Source organism: Palaemon carinicauda, chromosome 1 (assembly GCF_036898095.1).
Source record: "Palaemon carinicauda isolate YSFRI2023 chromosome 1, ASM3689809v2, whole genome shotgun sequence".
In the NCBI taxonomy this organism is placed as follows: domain Eukaryota; kingdom Metazoa; phylum Arthropoda; class Malacostraca; order Decapoda; family Palaemonidae; genus Palaemon; species Palaemon carinicauda.
In genome coordinates, this window is record NC_090725.1 from 80,579,021 (window position 1) to 80,598,963 (window position 19,943).

At 40.4% G+C, this 19,943-nt stretch overlaps 1 protein-coding gene across 4 annotated transcripts in view; it reads right to left on the reverse strand.

The window, feature by feature from the left end:
- LOC137649263 (nucleoprotein TPR-like) overlaps positions 1-19,943 on the reverse strand; it is a 133,866-nt gene that overhangs the window by 105,495 nt on the left and 8,428 nt on the right. For all 4 annotated transcript variants that reach the window (XM_068382259.1, XM_068382266.1, XM_068382251.1 and 1 more), the window contains exons 2-10: positions 17,261-17,444; positions 16,941-17,037; positions 14,726-14,829; positions 9,882-10,041; positions 9,550-9,724; positions 4,936-5,163; positions 2,555-2,727; positions 1,752-1,871; positions 768-924 (exon numbers count right to left, since the gene is read on the reverse strand). In XM_068382259.1, the coding sequence (XP_068238360.1) occupies positions 768-924; positions 1,752-1,871; positions 2,555-2,727; positions 4,936-5,163; positions 9,550-9,724; positions 9,882-10,041; positions 14,726-14,829; positions 16,941-17,037; positions 17,261-17,444 (1,398 nt within the window). The remainder of the gene's footprint in view (positions 1-767; positions 925-1,751; positions 1,872-2,554; positions 2,728-4,935; positions 5,164-9,549; positions 9,725-9,881; positions 10,042-14,725; positions 14,830-16,940; positions 17,038-17,260; positions 17,445-19,943) is intronic.

Below are 19,943 nucleotides of genomic sequence, written 5' to 3' on the forward strand. Positions count from 1 at the left end.
TTTCTCAGCCTTACGCCACCAAGTAATATTAGTATTCTGAACAACATTGAACAAGCTGCAAAACTGACCATATCACAGCACCCTACTAAACAGATTCTGTCTCACAAAAATACGCAGTTTAATAATATGATCAAGTCACTTTTTCAAACTTACAAGCCTGGCTTCAAAAAATCAATCTTGAATGAGTGTTGTGAATTGGAAAGATGGTGAGATGAGACCAAAAAGAATTACAGCAATGGCAAGAAAAGAGTTATGTTGAAAACCAAAGGATACTGCGTAAAATTCTAAAAACTGACAAAATTGTAACAAAACTCCATACAAGAAATTCAACTTAATATCAAAAATTTTAAGTAATTTTTGGAACAAATTATTATAGGTGGCTTTGGCATCGGTAATACTGCTTAACCCTTTTACCCCTGGGCTCTTTGGATATTTCCAACCCTTAACCCCCAAGGGGTTATTTTTTCCCTAGCACATTTTGCAGTATATATTTTTTAAATTGCTCTAACAGCCTTAATTTTTGTCATAGAGAGGTCAGGTTAATCTCATTCTCTTGGAAAATGCCTGAATTTTCTCAAAAAATTATTAAAAATAAGAAAAAAAAATTTTGTATAGCATTTTTTTGCCAGGACGTACCGGTACGTCCATGGGGGTAAAGAGATGAGTTTTGTGAAACGTACCAGTACGTCCTTTGGGGGTAAAAGGGTTAATTTTAATAATACATGAACAAAGGTATCCTAAAATGTACAGCTATTTTTAATTCTTACTTGGAATAGGTGGTGGTGGGAGACCAGCTCTTGCAGCCTCTACCTGAGTTACAAGAACAGTTACTTGTTTGCTCAAGTCTTTGGCTTGTTGGTTTAGACGCTCATTCTCTCTCTCCAGGTATGATCGCCTTCTCACTGCTTCGTCCAAGTCGAGTTTCTGAATATAAATACTTAAAAGTGAAAAGGCTGAGAAAACTTAAAAGTTTCCCCACAAACCAATTACTTTTCCCTAACTTACTCATGTATTCAATTACCTTTCCATAATCTACTCATGTCTTCCAAATGAATACTATAAGTTTAAAAGAATAAAGTCTGCTTTGAAAGACTTAATATGATTTATTACACATTTGTATGAAAAATGAGTACATAAATTTTGTAACAATGATCAACGATATCTATCATTAATGATTTTTTTAAACTGATCCAAAGTTTCAACATAAAAATACCAAAAGCTGATACAGTACAATGGATTCAAATATAATTTCCATTACCGGAAGAAAAGCCACATTTCATAATCAAAGAAAAGGATGCAAAATTAAAAGTTGGAAAACTATGACAAAATAATTCTGTAGCAATCATCATAATAAGGAATCATAACTTTGCATTCTAAGTCATAATACTTTAACCCTTTTACCCCCAGGCTATTTAGAAATTTCCAACCCTTAACCCCCAGGGGGTTATTTTATTCCCAGCACATTTTGCAGTATATTTTTTTTAAATTGCTCTAACAGCCTTAATTTTTGTCATAGAGAGGTCAGGTTGGTCTCATTCTCTTGGAAATTGCCTGAATTTTCTCAAAAAAATATCAAAAATATGAAAAAAAAAATTTTATAGCCTTTTTTACCGGTACGTCCATGGGGGTAAAGGGGTGGCTTTTGTGAAACGTACCAGTACGTCCTTTGGGGGTAAAAGGGTTAAGTTTCAACTGTAAATATAAAATTTAAACATTGCATATAACAATCTATGCAAACGTGAAAATCTAACCTGTTTTTCTGTTTGAGACAAGCAGGATTCCAGCTGAGCATGCAATGAATTGATAGTTTCCAAGGCCTTTTGATGTTCTTCCCGATGCTTCTTGAAAACAGGCACACGTTCCTCAATTTCCTGTTATTAAAAAATTCAAGTAAAACCAATGAAATGACTAAATCAGGAGTTTACTGGTGTACTGTAGATATATATACCTAGCAATATTGAAAATTTAAGGATAAAAATAAAGAATTAATAAACTAAAAAAATCTAGCTCTTAAGGTGCTTCTTGAAAACAGGCACACGTTCCTCAATTTCCTGTTATTAAAAAATTCAAGTAAAACCAATGAAATTACTAAATCAGGAGTTTACTGGTGTACAGTAGATATATACCTAGCAACAATATTGAAACTTTAAGGATAAAAAATAAAGAATTAATAAACTAAAAAAATCTAGCTCTTAAGGTGCTTCTTGAAAACAGGCACACGTTCCTCAATTTCCTGTTATCCAAAAATTCAAGTAAAACCAATGAAATTACTAAATCAGGAGTTTACTGGTGTACTGTTAGATATATATAACAAGCAACAATATTGAAAATTCAAGGATAAAAATAAAGAATTAATAAACTAAAAAAAAAAATCTAGCTCTTAAAAATGATATAATCAAATTAAGTTTCAAAGACTAGAGCAATATTGAAAATTTAAGGATAAAAATAAAGAATTAATAAACTAAAAAAAAAATCTAGCTCTTAAAAATATAATCAAATTAAGTTTCAAAGACTAGAGCACATCTAAGAAGTATAAATGAAACTAATCAGTTACCTCAACAATTCCATCTACATATCGATGAAGCCTTTTGTTTTCCTCTTCTGTTGCATGAAGCTTTTCGGAAACATTCATAAACTCAGAATACAGCTGTGTAAGACTTAGGCCACGGCTGATCAAATGGCTTGCAGCGCTTGCTGCTGGGGATAGTTCTTCCAGACCTGAAGTATCTGTAAAATCCATTAAACCGTATTCAGTACATCTTGTATACTATGATTAGACCTAATCCATACTATACATACATACATACATATACCAAAGGCACTTCCCCCAATTTTGGGGGGTAGCCGACATCAACAAGAAACAACAAAAAAGGGGACCTCTACTCTCTACGTTCCTCCAGCCTAACCAGGGACTCAGCCGAGTTCAGCTGGTACTGCTAGGGTGCCACAGCCCAACCTCCCATACTATATATAGTGCTATATTGTTCTTACTTCTATTCCTTTGTTTCATAGATATGATGTGGGTTTGCATGGACTAGACAACATTGGACTAAGATTTTCAGTAAATCTAAAATAAGCTACAATATCTACTACAAACTATTTGCAGTTTGCAGGAATCCCACAACCCCACTTGGATCTATTCGTGATAATTACTGGATGCTTTTCATTTCAAGTGAATCTTCCAAAGCATATGTCCTTTTGACTAATAACCCAACAACTATTATCTTTCAAAATTAATCAAAATTAATCATCTAAATACTGACATTATTCTAAAATGCATTTAGAACCCAGAAATTAAATTAAAATATTACTAAAGTACTAAAACAAACAATTTTTTTAAAAATTACTGGATTTCAATATTCAACCAACTTTCATATAACATCCGAGTGGATGGTATGCCCCGACCACTCAACTCACAGCGCTACCTTCACTTTAACCCTCGACCTAGGACTCGTGTGGTGGTTGAGGGGGCCAGTGTAGCTTAATCCTCTGTAGATCTAGGTTGTGACAAATTCGCTGTCAGGCTCATGATTTATGAACAGGGAGCAATGACCTCGTGTCAACAATTATTTTTATGTTTCACAGCTAATTAACAGGAATAATAAAAACAAATTGAGCATTGCATTATAAAGCTGAATAATTTATTCATATCGTACTTATGTTTATATGAAAAGATGACACAAAAAGGCATCACCAACTCCTCAGAGGGTTAAGGTCTCAGATTTGTATGGTTGGGAAAAATACAAATTGATTAAAATGTTAAGATTTGTTCCGATACATAATACAATCCCCTGAGGATCTAATGATGTGGATTCACCAATGCCCCGCTTTAAGCATGAGTTCGTCCCTGAATAAACATTCAAGCATAAATCATTCACTGAAGCCCTTTTATTCCATCGACTTCCATTATAAACATTGAGATACATTCCCAGCAGCTCTGCAAAATTTGTTGATTTCCCAATCCAAAGGCAAAGTTTTGTATTCAAGTTGGATCAAACAAGATAAAATAACGATTGACTAACAAGAATTCTGAATGGGATCAGTAAAGGATAATTTTTCTCAGAAAATGTGCATAAACTGAATTCAAACTATATCTCATATCAGTCTCAAAAATGGGTTTAATTAACCCAACTTGGTCAAGAGGAACAGTTAAAATGGCAATTTTTTTCACACTTTCAACCTAAATATATTCAAGAGATAAAAGTAATATATGAGATTGAACAGAAATAGATTTGACTTCAACTTTATTCATGATTTTGTTTAACTTTTAAATAAAACATTTAGAAAATTGAGGTTGGAATCTTGTTACATATTACTATCCATGGAAGCATGCACTGATTTAGTGTTTATTAATCCTTACCCAGTTCAACAAGGCACAATCAAAAAATGCGGAACTGTAATGCCACTTGCATCATTCAGACAAATATTGAATTAAATATAAAAATTTAATCAAATATGAAAATAGACATTTTTTTTTAACCCTTTTACCCCCAAAGGACGTACTGATACGTTTCACAAAAGCCATCTCTTTACCCCCCATGAACGTACCAGTACGCCCTTGCAAAAAAATGCTAAAAAAATTTTTTATTTCAGATTTTTGATAATTTTTTGAGAAACTTCAGGAATTTTCCAAGAGAATGAGACCAACCTGACCTCTCTATGACAAAAATTAAGGCTGTTAGAGCAATTTAAAAAAATATACAGCAAAATGTGCTGGGAAAAAAATAACCCCTTGGGAGTTAAGGGTTGGAAATTTCCAAATAGCCTGGGGGTGAAAGGGTTAATATGACCAACTTAATTCAAAATATCTTTTCTCTTGTTTTGTTAGAAATCAACACACAAATCAGTTCCTTACTTACACAAGTAAATTATACTCACATCAGACCTATATACTCTACCACAGCCAAATGCATATGCCTCTAAAATGACACTTACCTTTTTTAGCACCAGCACTCAAAAGCACATTAGCCTTATCCAACTCGTCCTTCAGCTCCTTCACCAAAGCTTCAGACTGTCTTCTGGCCACTGCGTGTTCTTCCTCTAATTTTTCTTTTGTTCTTTCCAAAAGGCCATACTGTTCACTTGCACTCTGTAATAGTTGACGATGTTCTTCTAAAGCCTTTTCCAATTCACCGCAGCGTTCCTTCTCATCTTCTGCTGACCCTAGAAAATAGGAAAGAAACAATAAAGTAGTTCATTAATAACCTTGTGCAACTTTAGATGAAAATACAATTTTACAAATTTAAATAGTTTCTCATTACATACCTTTGCCTAACTAAAGCAATAGATAAGTTTGAATGAGTACAGTTCAATAATAAAGTACACTTATAAAGCATGTGTAAGGATGGTGTGCAAAATGGAACACTGAGTTAATACATATACCTAATAGAGGTGGCCCAGAGGGCTCAATTTTAATATTTTAAACCTTATTAAACATATTACAACTCCTTATAAATCTAACGATTGGATTAAATATTACCACAAGTTAATGGTCAGATTGAAAGTCTGACCTTCTGAGAAGTACCAAACAACCAAATACCACAAACCAAGCACACACCGCTCATGGAGTAATTTCAAATAAAGTATATCATTTCATTATGATTATTATCATTATTTGATTGAAGATAATGGCTGTCTAAGTGGCGTTAATTTTACAAAACAGCCTCCTATTGATCTAATCTCAACAGCACTGCAATTTGCCAGAAACTATGCTATTCTCCTTCTTAGAGAGGATATATATTCATCAGTAAATAAAGGAATTCTTTACTTAAAAAGGGGTACGCCTAAATATAAGTTTATGTACAAAGTCCCAGGGCGTTCCAAGGTTCGATGATCGAAGAGAAGATATATATTCATCAGTAAATAAAGGAATTCTTTACTTAGAAAGGGGTACACCTAAATATAAGTTTATGTACAAAGTCCCAGGGCGTTCCAAGGTTCGATGATCGAAGAGAAGATATATATTCATCAGTAAATAAAGGAATTCTTTACTTAGAAAGGGGTACACCTAAATATAAGTTTATGTACAAAGTCCCAGGGCGTTCCAAGGTTCGATGATCGAAGAGAAGATATATATTCATCAGTAAATAAAGGAATTCTTTACTTAGAAAGGGGTACACCTAAATATAAGTTTATGTACAAAGTCCCAGGGCGTTCCAAGGTTCGATGATCGAAGAGAAGATATATATTCATCAGTAAATAAAGGAATTCTTTACTTAGAAAGGGGTACACCTAAATATAAGTTTATGTACAAAGTCCCAGGGCGTTCCAAGGTTCGATGATCGAAGAGAAGATATATATTCATCAGTAAATAAAGGAATTCTTTACTTAGAAAGGGGTACACCTAAATATAAGTTTATGTACAAAGTCCCAGGGCGTTCCAAGGTTCGATGATCGACCTTTCATTGTCGTTTCAGGGGTAAGGTCAAGTTACAACGCGTTTCAAACAGAAAGGTACGACTGCTCATCATCAGGCTTGAAGTAAACTGAAAAATTAAGCTTCAGTGCCTCTATTTATTTAAATTTGGGTGGCGAATTCTCGTTGGCTGGAAATGCTCCGGGCCAAGCGATGAGCCAGGTAATCGGGGCATAGGACCGTCACTTGTGTGAGACTCCCATTTAGAGAAATCTGCTTTCTGATTGGCCATGACCGTTGCTGGGAGAGGATCCGTTCCAAACAAACTCCTGACATTGTTGGTGATGTTGTCATGATTGGTATAGCTGATTGTATTTGGGGGGGGGGGGGAAGCTCCTTCAGAAGGTAGGCAGGAGAAAATTTACTGCGTTGTGTTGTGGATAGGTTGCTCCTCCTGGATCAGTTGGGCCTCCAGAAATAATCTTCCTGCCGTTGGGGGCACCGCCGATGATTTCTTCATCTTCAGATAACTCCTCAAAGGGCTCGGAAGGCGAAAGAGGAATATCAGCTTCTTCTTCCGACAAAAAGTCTTTGCCGCTCCTTGGAACGCTCGCGATCTGCGCGATCAGAGTTAAGAAGCGTTGTATCACGTTCAATGTCCTGTCTGAATGTTTGCTGTTCTACATGGCATACAGGAGGACGCTCGATGTTACGTACCAGAGGACGTACGCGCCCCGAAGGACGTTCAATGGAAGAACGCTCGACTTAACGCCCGGGAGGACGCTCGCGTTCTGCTGAACGCTCGATGGGAGGACTCTTGTGCTCTGATGAACACTCGATGGGAGGACGCCCGACTTCCTGAAAGCCAGAGCTTTCAACTTCACGTGTAGAACGTTTAACTTCTCGTTCATCTCTATGCATCGCCGCACCTTCAACGTGTTTAGAAACTTGATCAACAAGCGTTCGCCGACTCTCAGCCTTGCGCCGTTTAGTGTTAAGAGAGGAGGTTTCCGTGTTCCGGTAGCCTTTCATGAATGATGAAAGCTTCTGCTGCATTTCTTGTAACATCTTAAAATTAGAATCTTGCGAAATACTAATCGCGAGCTCGTCCTCTCCACCGCTCAAAGACCGCTTAGAGCGAACAGCGGGCGAGATCCAATCTGAAGGAGGTGAAGGAGCATGAAACGATGTTACTCCCAGTTCGGATAACTGCCCAACAGCAGGACTATTCTCAACAGAATCTAATGTCCTAGCAGGACACTTGGAAGGTGAGCTTCCTTCAGATGAAAAGCGTTCAGGGCTGTTCCAATGACTACAGCCTGCTTGCGATGTCCTGGAAGGACGATGGTCAAATTTTCTCTTAAGAGGTCAAGAAGCTTGACGCCATCCTCTTTTAGGACAATCATCCTCTGATGTTGAGCCAAACATTTTAACCTCACCTTTACTATGGTAAAGGCGAACGTCCTGGGAAACGTCTACAGGAACGCTCGAGGGAACGTCTGCTCAGGAACTAGAGCCTCTCGTTTCCTTTCGTCTTTCGACATTCCTTCACCCAGGGGTTGGGGAGCTTGGAAGAGGTCCAGGACTAGGAGAACGACAAGCTCGAGCAGGCGTACCCTCCCCAGCACTAATAACACTCTTTGTACCTTTAACACTTTCACTTTTCAGCTGTTTAACATCAGCCATTAACTGCGTTCTATCCGCAGCGATAGACTCTACCTTCATACCCAACGCCTGGATAGCCAACATCATATCCTTAAGTGTTGGTTCATTAATGATACTCGTAGTGGGATCTGGAACTACCACTACAGGGGAAGGAATAGGAACAGTGACATGGGAAGAGGAATCTTTAGAAGAAAGAGAAGAACTACGTCTTTCCCTATCTTTTGCTAACTTTCGTATATAACGATAAAAATACAGCCACTCATGATCAGACAAAATAAGGCATTCGTTGCACCTATCATCAAGTTTGCAAACTTTATCCCTACATTTAATACAGAATGAATGAGGATCAATGGAGGCCTTTGATAAACGGGTCTTACACCCACTAGCGCACACCATAAAACCACTAGAGGGGGTGGCCATTTTGAACTTTGAAAAGGAGATCAAATACAAGCAAGGGTCAAAAAATCAATATCCAAACATATAACTAGAGTATTGTGACGAAGCAGGGAGAAGGTTGTGACTCAAAGTCAGGATGAAAGCAACTGAGTGGGTTTTTTGTAGAACACTCTCCTTTATATACAAAACCTCAAGCAACAAGAATTTTCATGTTCAAAAGTCGACACTGATACCGATGAGAAAACAGACATGTTATTTCAGGTTCTTTTTAGTGCGAGGGGAGAGCGAAGATACAAGCACAAAATGAAGTAAGTACGATCGTGTGACACACGGTTGGTACAGTATCAAAACGAAAAACCAATCAAGCGAGAGTCAAAAAACCAGAATTATTGTACTTCACCGAAGGGACAGCAATAATCAGTCAAAAAAGCGAGGATAATATCCAACTAATGTTACCGCTAGCGCCGGCAGGGAGGATATGAATACCGATGGAATGGTTTCTGGGTACCTGGCCAGAGGTGCACAGGTAGCACACCTGGCTATCCAATCGGCGATTGGCGTGAGTTTTGAATTTTTCTGCCGTGACGTCAGGGACGTGAGCTATATACTGTATATAACCACCAGGTAAGTCTTGTGTTTAAAATCAAGCTTTTACACAACAATTAAATTCACACATAAATACTTTTCTAAGCCTTTAGGACCTATGATGAATGGAATACTAAGTTAGAAAAGTAGCTTTGAAATTCATAACAACTATTCACAATATCGCGACAATGACTATTCCACTGGTGACACCTCCACAATAGCGGATACATTCCGAAACATCAGTCATGTTCAGCTGTGGCCAGAACTTTCAAATTTCAGACAAACCTTCCGTACTTGAGATTTTGCTCATTTTAATCCATTTTAAACGAGGGTCAAGTTTTTGTAGATTATCAAAAACTACGAAAACGGAGACTTGACTAATATACCTACATCTGATAAAAGCGAATGACCCCAAAAGTAATATTTGTACATAACTAAGGGACACAACTGGGATAGAGATGTAAGGAACCAGTAGTACATAAAAAGTTCAATAAACTAGATCAAATATATTCAGAAAACACAATCCAGCATAAATTTTCACTTCCTACCTTGATAGATTTCTGCTAACTTCTTCTGAGCCGCAAGCTCTTGGCGGTACATCTCATCTAGCTTGGACTCTGACTCTCTAGATCCGTTCAAAGCAGTCAGCAACTCTTCAATTCTTTTATTTTTTTCATCAATCTGCTTTTGGCACAATTCCCTCTCATCTTTGGTAACACGCAACTAGAAACAAAAGAGGCATAACACTTTTGAAAAACTCAAACTAATTTCACAACTTGAAGCTAATAACAGAATTGTATGACAAAGCAACTCAAGATATCTGAACATGAAGTAACAACAAAGTAATCATGACCTTACACAAAGCCATTATCATACTCACCTCTTCAATATTACGATTGAGAGTTGCCTGAAGATTCAGAATGGTTGAGGAATGTTCTCTTCTTTGGTCCAGATTCTCTTCGGCGCGTTCTCTAATCTGCTGTTGCAGTACTTCCACTTGACGAGACAGCAGACTCTTTTCCTGTTCCAATCTTTTTTCTCTGGAAGATTAAAAGGGAGCTAATAAAGCAGTTGATTAATTCCTAAGTGATTAAATCATAAAAATAGAAAACATTAAAAAAAGGATACTGAAGATGCAACTCATTTGAAAAGAAGTACTGTTCAGTATAGGCAAGCCATCAAATTTCCCGATCCTCTGGTTAATAAATCCTGACAGTTTTATTTTCTTTTTTTTGTCATAATGAGATCAACTCTCATCAGCAAGTGATATAGTACATCTCACTATGACTGATGGTCCAGCACTTTGCTGCAGTAGAGGGGCTTGAGTGTCCCAATGATGGGCTGGGCAATGGCGGTGGGGTAGTTTATCCACCCTGGCAGGCTCAACCATACCGCTAAGGCCAGTTCTGAGAGACCAGACCAAGACTGGACCCCTATAGGCCTTCTCCTTTATTTTAAGATAGGCAAAGGCTAGGAGAAGGAAAACTCCAAAATCAAACCAAACAAGACCCCAACGGCGGACCTTCCCAGCGCCGGCGGAAGAGGGCAATGCCTGTCGGGCAGGCAACAAGGCGGGCCTTGACATAACAAGAACCCGGCAGCCCGATGCAACCAACATCGGAGAAGCCGCCTGTCTCATATGTCTTGAGCCGCGGTGAAAATGATGTGGGCCAAGTGTGTGTGCGTGGCCGTTGCAAAGCCACGACCACCCAAAACAATATACCTAGCTACTGGCATTCTGTCGTTTCCTCCACCCTTCTTCATCTCTTTCTCACCATCATCATCATCATCACCACCAGCAAGTCCTGAGGCGACAGCACCGTGGGTGAAGGGGGCAGGCCTGGATAGTTGGAAGCCCTTAGCCCACGACTGCACTCAGGCGGCGAGTCTAAGATTCAGTCGCTCTCTGGTGACGGTGCCGTGACACCAGAGTTCGGCAGCTGGACCCGTGACTGGGCTGGCCTATTGAGGACACCGCAGCCCACCCCACATGGGGAGGCCCCTAGAAAAGGTGGGGTAAACATCGGACACGGCAAACACGTCTGGTTAGCTCACCGCGGCTGGCGGACATCCCACTAATGCGGTCGAAACAACAAGAAAAAAATACTAACCTTAGGTGCGTGGAACATCCGCACCCTCCAAGACGTGACGAACACCAACCGCCCGGAACGACGTACAGCCCTCGTCTGCAAGGAGCTAGCCCGCTTCAATGTTGATGAGGCGGCTCTTAGCGAGACCAGACTACCCGAAGAGGGCAACATCAGGGAAGCTGGAACAGGCTACACCATCTTCTGGAAAGGCAAGGCCCTAGAGGAGCCTCGCATCCACGGTGTCGGCTTCGCCATCCGTTCCCAGCTAGTGCAGCAGCACAACCTCGCTCCCAAGGCCATCAGTGAGCGCCTGATGACTGTCCGCATCCCCATCACGCGGGACAGACATCTAACCCTGATCTCTGTCTACGCCCCGACTATGACCTCAACCGATGATAACAAAGCTGCCTTCTACACCCAGCTCTACCACACCATCCAGGCAGTGCCCGCCAATGACAAGCTCGTTGTGCTTGGCGACTTTAATGCCCGAGTAGGCAAAGACCATCGCCTGTGGGAGGGAATCATCGGCCGCCATGGCATTGGAAATTGCAACGCCAATGGCCAACTCCTACTGGGTCTGTGTGCAGAACACCAACTTGTGGTAACCAACACCATCTTCCAGTTACCAAAGCGACAAAAGACCACATGGAGACACCCACGGTCTAAACACTGGCACACCCTGGACTACGTCCTGACCAGAGCCAGAGACCGAGGAGACGTCCGCATCACCCGATCCATGCCCGGAGCGGACGACTGCTGGACGGACCACAGACTCCTCATCTCCCGACTCTCCGTGACGACCCTACGACCACCCAGAAGGGCACCTGACAGCGTACCACACCAACGCTTTGATTGTAGGAAGCTCCGCAACCCACAGGTGGCACAGAACTACAAGGAGGCCTGCGAACAATATCTCGCAGACCCTGTGGGTCAGGCCACTGTCGAGCACCACTGGACCAACCTCAGAAACGCCATGGCCCATGCCGCGGAGGAAACACTAGGCTACACCAGCAAGAAACGGCAGGATTGGTTTGATGAGAATGATGCTACCATCTCTCTTCTCATTGAAACCAAACGACAAGCACGCCTGACTTTGGAAAACCAACCAACAGCAGCTAAAAAATGTGCTCACAAGGTGGCTGAAGCTGGTTGTCAAAGAGGTATCCGTGAAGCCTGGTGGCAAAGAAAAGCTGCAGAAATACAGAGTTTCGCTGACCAACGTGACCTGCGCAGCTTCTATGCAGCAACAAAAGAAATATTTGGTCCCACACGGTCATCAGTGGGCAGCCTGAAGGACGCGGATGGGGCCACGACCATCACCGACAGCGAGGGAATCCTGGCCAGGTGGAGGTCTCACTTTGAGAACCTCCTCAATGACCAAGCAGACACCCCAGACGATCTCCTGCGAATGACCCCGCAGCATCCCGTCCGTCACTGGATGGCACTACCACCCTCCATCCATGACTTCAACAAGGCCCTGCAGCGCATGAAGCCCGGCAAAGCCCCAGGGCCAGACAACATCCCGTTGGAGCTCCTCACTCACGGTGGCCCCGGCTTGAGGAACCGTTTGATGCTCCTTATACTGAAAATATGGGAGACCAAGACCCCCCCCCCCCCCCAGTGACTTCCGCGATGCAAACATCGTTACCATCTTCAAGAAGGGAGACAGGGAGAACTGTAACAACTACCGGGGAATATCACTACTAAGCATCGCGAGTAAGATTTTCGCTCGGATTCTCCTTGACCGCCTCCTTATTCTCGCAGAAGACGTCCTGCCAGAGTCCCAGTGCGGCTTTCGACCTTCCCGCGGGACCATAGACATGATCTTCTGTGCGCGACAACTACAAGAGAAGAGCCTCGAACAACAACAGCCCATAATGTTCATCTTCTGGGATTTGAAAAAGGCCTTCGACAAAGTACCTCGACCTGCCATGTGGGCTGTCCTCAAAAGATATGGCTGCCCACCCGATTTTGTCAAGCTGGTGCGTGCCCTCCAAGACGGAATGGTTGGGAGAGTCTGCCACCAGAACTCTCTTTCAGACCCATTCCCCATCAACGGCGGCCTGAAGCAGGGCTGTGTTCTGGCCCCGACGTGTTTCTCGCTATACACCGCAGCAATGCTCAACGAGATTCCCCCAGACACACCCTCAGTCGACCTACGTTTCCGCATGGATGGAGGCGCTTTCAACCTCGCTAGACTCCGCACCAGAACCAAGGCCACCTTGTGTGCAGTGCGAGAACTGCAGTATGCTGACGACAATGCCACCCCAGGTCAGACGGCAGAGGACCTGCAGTCGTTAGCTGATGCATACAACTCTGCCTACGAACGTTTTGGGATGCAAGTCAACTCAGACAAAACCAAGACCCTCGTCCAACATCCACCAGGAATGATGCTCCCCAACTTCAATACCACAGTGAATGACCAACCGTTAGAACAGGTGGACCAGTTCTCCTACCTAGGGAGCATCCTAACATCAGATCCCACAAGCAAAAAAGACGTGGAGAACAGGATCAGGGTAGCCCACTCCGCCTTTGGCCAACTCAACTGCGCGTATTTAACAACCACGCACTGACAATGACCACCAAAATAATGGTGTTCAGGGCAGTAGTCCTCTCCACGCTCCTGTATGCATGTGAAACATGGACGCTATATAGAAACGATATTAAAATCCTAGAACGCTTCCAACAAATGAAACTGAGGCAGATCTTGAAAATTACCTGGGAGAGCCACACCACCAACATTGAAGTCTTAGAACGTGCCTCGCTGACCAGCGTGGAGGCCACCATCATCCACCACCGCCTCCGCTGGATAGGACACGTGCATAGGATGGATCCATCTAGGCTCCCAAAGAAAATATTCTACGGAGAACTGACCCAGGGCACCAGACCACGAGGAGCCCCGAAAATGCGCTACAAAGATCAACTAAAGCGCACCCTGGCTCTAACTGACATCGATCCTTCCTCATGGGAAGAAACAGCCAGGGACAGGAAAACCTGGAGGAGTACAGTACACCATGGCACCGTGGACTTCGAGGAGAGGAGGAGACAAAATGAGGAGGCTAGGAGGAGAAGAAGGAGAGAGCGATTAGAACAGCCCCGCCCACCACCTACCCTCCCTTGTGAACACTGTCCACGACTCTTCCACCACAGACTAGGACTTAACAGCCACCTCAGGCATAAGCACCCACCCCACAGATAGGAGGCTGATGGCTAACGACAGAACCCAATACTCGGACACGAGTGGGCGCCAACGACGACACACTATGACTTTGCTTCACCAATCATACATACCACATGTTTCTTAAAAAATAGTGTAGTGATAGAATGCCAAATTAAAATAACTACAATAAGCTAACTTTTAATTGTGAATACAATAAATAATACTATATATATATATATATATATATATATATATATATATATATATATATATATATATATATATAAAGAAATTTGTCAAGAAATAAAAAATAAAAAGATTTTGAAGTTTGAAGTTACCCTAAAATAAGTGTTTTAATGAGGCCAGGTTGTGCTCCTTAAGAGCACTGGTTACATAGTCAACAAAAAGTGGAAAGATGACTAACATGCCAATTGTATAAAGCTAGAAACAGTACAATGAAATTATAAAACTTACTTGTATTGAGCTTTAAGCTCTTTACTGGCTGCTTCCTCGGCCTTGAGGATAGCATCAAACTTCGCACGTAAAGCCTGTGTTAGCTGTTCCTCCAACACATTCACCTAGAAATTAGGAATAATTAGAGAAAAGGTAACCTTTAACAATACTTTCCACAAACATAAATCTTAAAACAAAATTTTATAATGTGAAGTAGGTCTACACAACAAATTATCAAGCAGTTCCAGAATGCATTTATAAAGAACACTGAGTACAACCTTAGCTTTTAACCCTTTTACCCCCAGGCTATTTGGAAATTTCCAACCCTTAACCACCCAAGGGGGTTATTTTTTCCCCAGCACATTTTGCAGTATATTTTTTTTAAATTGCTCTAACAGCCTTAATTTTTGTCATAGAGAGGTCAGGTTGGTCTCAATCTCTTGGAAAATGCCTGAAGTTTCTCAAAAAATTATCAAAAATATGAAAAAAAAAAATTTATAGCATTTTTTTGCAAGGACATACTGGTACGTCCATGGGGTAAAGGGATGGGTTTTGTGAAACGTACCAGTACGTCCTTTGGGGGTAAAAGGGTTAAACATCCAGAATTGATATGCAGTTTAGACAACACCTGTATTCTACACTGAATATAGTCAGACCTTGCCATTCATGGGTTTGATATTAGTGAATTTGATTATTTGCAGGAAAGCTATGGAATTTTGCAAATCAATATCTACGGGCATTTAACCCTTTTACCCCCAAAGGACGTACTGGTACGTTTCACAAAACTCATCCCTTTACCCCCATGGACGTACCGGTACGTCCTTGCAAAAAACTGCTATTTTTTTTGCATATTTTTGAAAAATTTTTGAGAAACCGGGCATTTTCCAAGAGAATGAGACCAACCTGACCTCTCTATGACAAAAATTAAGGCTGTTAGAGCAATTTAAAAAAAATATACTGCAAAATGTGCTGGGAAAAAAATAAACCCCTGGGGGTTAAGGATTGGAAATTTCCAAATAGCCTGGGGGTAAAAGGGTTAATCCAGATTAAATAACGCCCAACACAGAACAGACTTTGATAGGAAAAAGGCCATTGCAGTATTACACAAGGGGTTGAAAATTCACTTCTTCAACAACATAAAACTTACTCTCCAGTTATGACAGAAAATGCTTTGTTGTATTTGGTCTTATATAATTGATTACTCTGTCTTTTCAGTTAACCCTTTTACCCCCAGGCTATTTGGAAATTTCCAACCCTTAACCCCCCGGGGTTATTTTTTTTCAAGCACATTTTGCAGTATATTTTTTTAAATTGCTCTAATAGCCTTAATTTTCATAATAGAGAGATCAGGTTGGTCTCATTCTCTTGGAAAATGCCTTAAGTTTCTAAAAAAAATTATCAAAAATATGCAAAAAAAAAAATCTAAATAGCAGTTTTTTGCAAGGACGTACCGGTACATCCATGGGGGTAAAGGGATGAGTTTTGTGAAACGTACCAGTACGTCCTTTAGGGGTAAAAGGGTTAAACATCCAGAACTGATATGCAGTTTAGACAACACCTGTATTCTACACTGAATATAGTCAGACCTTGCCATTCATGGGTTTGATATTAGTGAATTTGATTATTTGCAGGAAAGCTATGGAATTTTGCAAATCAATATCTACAGGCATTTAATCCCGATTAAATAACGCCCAACACAGAACAGACTTTGATAGGAAAAAAGGCCATTGTAGTATTACACAAGGGGTTGAAAATACACTTCTTACAACAACATAAAACTTACTCTCTAGTTATATGTCAGAACACGCTTTGTTGTATTTGGTCTTATATAATTGATTATTCTATGTCTTTTCAGTTAATCCTTTTACCCCCAGGCTATTTGGAAATTTCCAACCCTTAACCCCCAGGGGTTATTTTTTTTCAAGCACATTTTGCAGTATATTTTTTTTAAATTGCTCTAATAGCCTTAATTTTCATCAGAGAGAGGTCAGGTTGGTCTCATTCTCTTGGAAAATGCCTGAAGTTTCTAAAAAAATTATCAAAAATATGCAAAAAAAAAATTTAAATAGCAGTTTTTTGCAAGGACGTACCGGTACGTCCATGTGGGTAAAGGGATGAGTTTTGTGAAACGTACCAATACGTCCTTTGGGGGTAAAAGGGTTAATTACATCTAATTACAACCCGCATAAAAAATTTTACGAGGTAAAATTACCTCAATTAAAATCAACATACATACCTGCTCCTGAAGCTCTTGGATTCGACGTGTTCTAGTTTCCAAGCTACCAGCCATGGCAGCAGATTGTGAAGAAACATTTTCTTGTTCATTCTGTGACCTTAAAAAAAGAAAATCAGTCATTAGCACTGGTTACATTTCACTGTATAGGACATCCTATCCAGTTTAGGAAAAGGATGATTTAATGAAGTGTCCCAACTATGGAAAATTGCTCAAGAAATTTAGGGCAGTTGTTAAAAAGTTTTAAATTCATTAGAAATATCATGTTATCAATCAGTGATTGCTATAACTATGAAGACCTACATAGGGCATAATATACTTACTGTTGTAATTCTCGTGTAAGGGAGATGACTTTAGTTCTACAGTCCCCCAGTTCATCTTCGAGCTTGATTATCCGACTTTCATTGGCTTCTCTGGCATTGGTGGCTTCCTCCTTTAGTGCTACTTCTTCCTCTAATTGTCCACGCACAGTCACCAGTTCTCTTTCTAAATTAAATTTTTCTTGATCTATAAAAAATAAACACATTTTAATATTCCAGAATTTTTTGGATGAAATACAGTTAACAGTATGAAGTGAAAGATATACAAACTAATGAACAAATTTAAAGGCTCATAGTTTTCACATAGTTTTTTTAAGCAATATGACAAATTTAGAAATGAATTGTATTTTTCCTATTGGAGTATTACTTTTGGCAAAGCTGAAAGGACAAGCCATTAAATTTTAGCAATGATTAACTACCCATCCCGCTAGTTAGCAGCGGGTAAGAGGGGTAGTTAACTTCCTCCTTCACTTGCACACCTGAGACTGTACTTCACTTTGCTTGGTGGTAGGTCTTCAAGGGGGATAGGGTTGGCAGGTAAGTTTGTAAAAATTGCTAAAGGTTTGTATCGTTAGGAAAAATACACATTACAGTGAACCCTCGCTACTTCGCGGTTCGACCATCGCGGATTTTTTCCATAACTCATATATATACATATATATATATATATATATATATATATATATATATATATATATATATATATATATATATATATATATATATATATATATATGTATGCATGTATTTATGTATATATGTATGTATGTATATACGTAGGTATGAACATGTGTATACATATAAATATATATATATATATATATATATATATATATATATATATATATATATATATATATATATATATATATATATATCTAAAGTAGGAAGATGTGATGTAGTTCTAAGGGAATAGTATGGGAAATATGTCTGGGTAATAAGCAAAGCTCTACCTCCAGTTTGTTTCTTCATTATGATCAGAGATAAATGTAAACAAAACATTGGTTGCCATTTTTTAACGTGCTTTTTAGCGTGTTTAGGAAACGCATGATATAAAATTGCCTTTAATATTTGTGCCTGTTTTAGTTTAGGGTACTGTAGTACATGTATTAAGTGTTCTGTACATTAAAGGGTAGTTTGTTAACAGTACTACGTACAAGGGAAGGTTTTAAAAGTCTGAATATACATGTTAAATAAATAGGTAAATATGGTGTCACTACTTGGCGGATTTTCACCTATCGCGGCCGCGTCTGGAACCTATCTACCGCGATAAACGAGGGTTCACTGTATCTACAAATTTGGCATTTGTTCCGTAACGAATACAAACCTACTCTATTTAAAGGGGTGACTCACCCATTAGAAGGGTGTATATTCCAGCCAATCTGGCTCTTTGGCTTTACCCGGGGATTTCTTATTATGTATGTTAGTACACAAGTAAGGAAACCCCACCATCTTGCTAAACCTTGCTAAGCATGGTCTGCGGCCTACACAAGCTGAGTGTTGAGTTACGAGCAATGTGACTTATCAAGGTATCTGTTATTCCTAGTCTGTAGGAAATAACGGAGTTGATCAAGACATTTCCAATACCACCTCGTTAGGGTATAGGGACGTAACAGTATTGATAGAATACTAGGTTACACAATGGAGCAATGGTTTACCTGCAATAGTTGAGACCAGCTTGTGCAGAGGGCCCCAGGATGCTGATTTCCCCAAGAGGGGGTGGGTGAAGAAAGTTAAGAGCCAGTCATTCTTTTTAATTCACGCAGACTATAACTGGGTAACCAATGCCCTCAACCTTCTGCTACTTGTGCAATAAGGAGCTTGAGGTACTAAACCAGCTGTTGTTCAGCCACCACAGGACCAATAGAGAACGTATCGAGTTTCCTCTGGGTCACGTCTTGCAGGTAACGAGAGGTGAAAGACGTTTGAAGTTTCCACACGCCCACTTGCAGAATCTGAGACACAGAGTAGTTTCTTTTAAAGGCCAAGGACTTAGTTATGCCCGACATTGTGCGTTCTGGGTCGACATGTTGCAGGAGGATCTGGATTCGGTGCTTAGTCAATGACCCTGCAAATCCAAGCTGAGATGGTGTTTTCTGTGATCCTCCTCTTATATCTGCCAGTGCTGACAAAGAGCGAAGGAACACGGCGACAAGCTGCTACTGTCATCTTTAGGTAGAGCCTCAAACTCCTCACTGGACATAGTAACAGAGGATCTGGATCGATGGTTACAGAGCGGAGACTAGTTATCCGGAGGGAATCGAACCTAGGATCATATACCCCTGGATTCTGAATCTAGGCAAAAAACTCTGGGACAAAGCTGATGCTTATTTCTCCCCATCCCCTTGAATAAGCAATGTCATAAGAGACCATGAAGTTCGTTGACTTGTTTAGCCGAAGCCAAGGCGAGTCTGAACACTGTCTTCCATGTAAGGTGGCCATCTGTTGTCTGGTGTAATGGTTCGTAGGGAGGCCTTTTTAGAGACCAAAAACCATAGCCACATTCCACAGAGGTGGTCTCACTTTAGACTGAGGACAGGGAAGTTCGTAGCTTTGTATGAGGAGGGAAGTTCTCCTGATGAAGAAATGTCTACTCCTTTTAGTTTAAAGGCGAGACTTAAGGCTGAGCGATAGTCTTTTACTACCGAAACTGAAAGGCGCATTTCCTCCCGCAAATACATGAGGC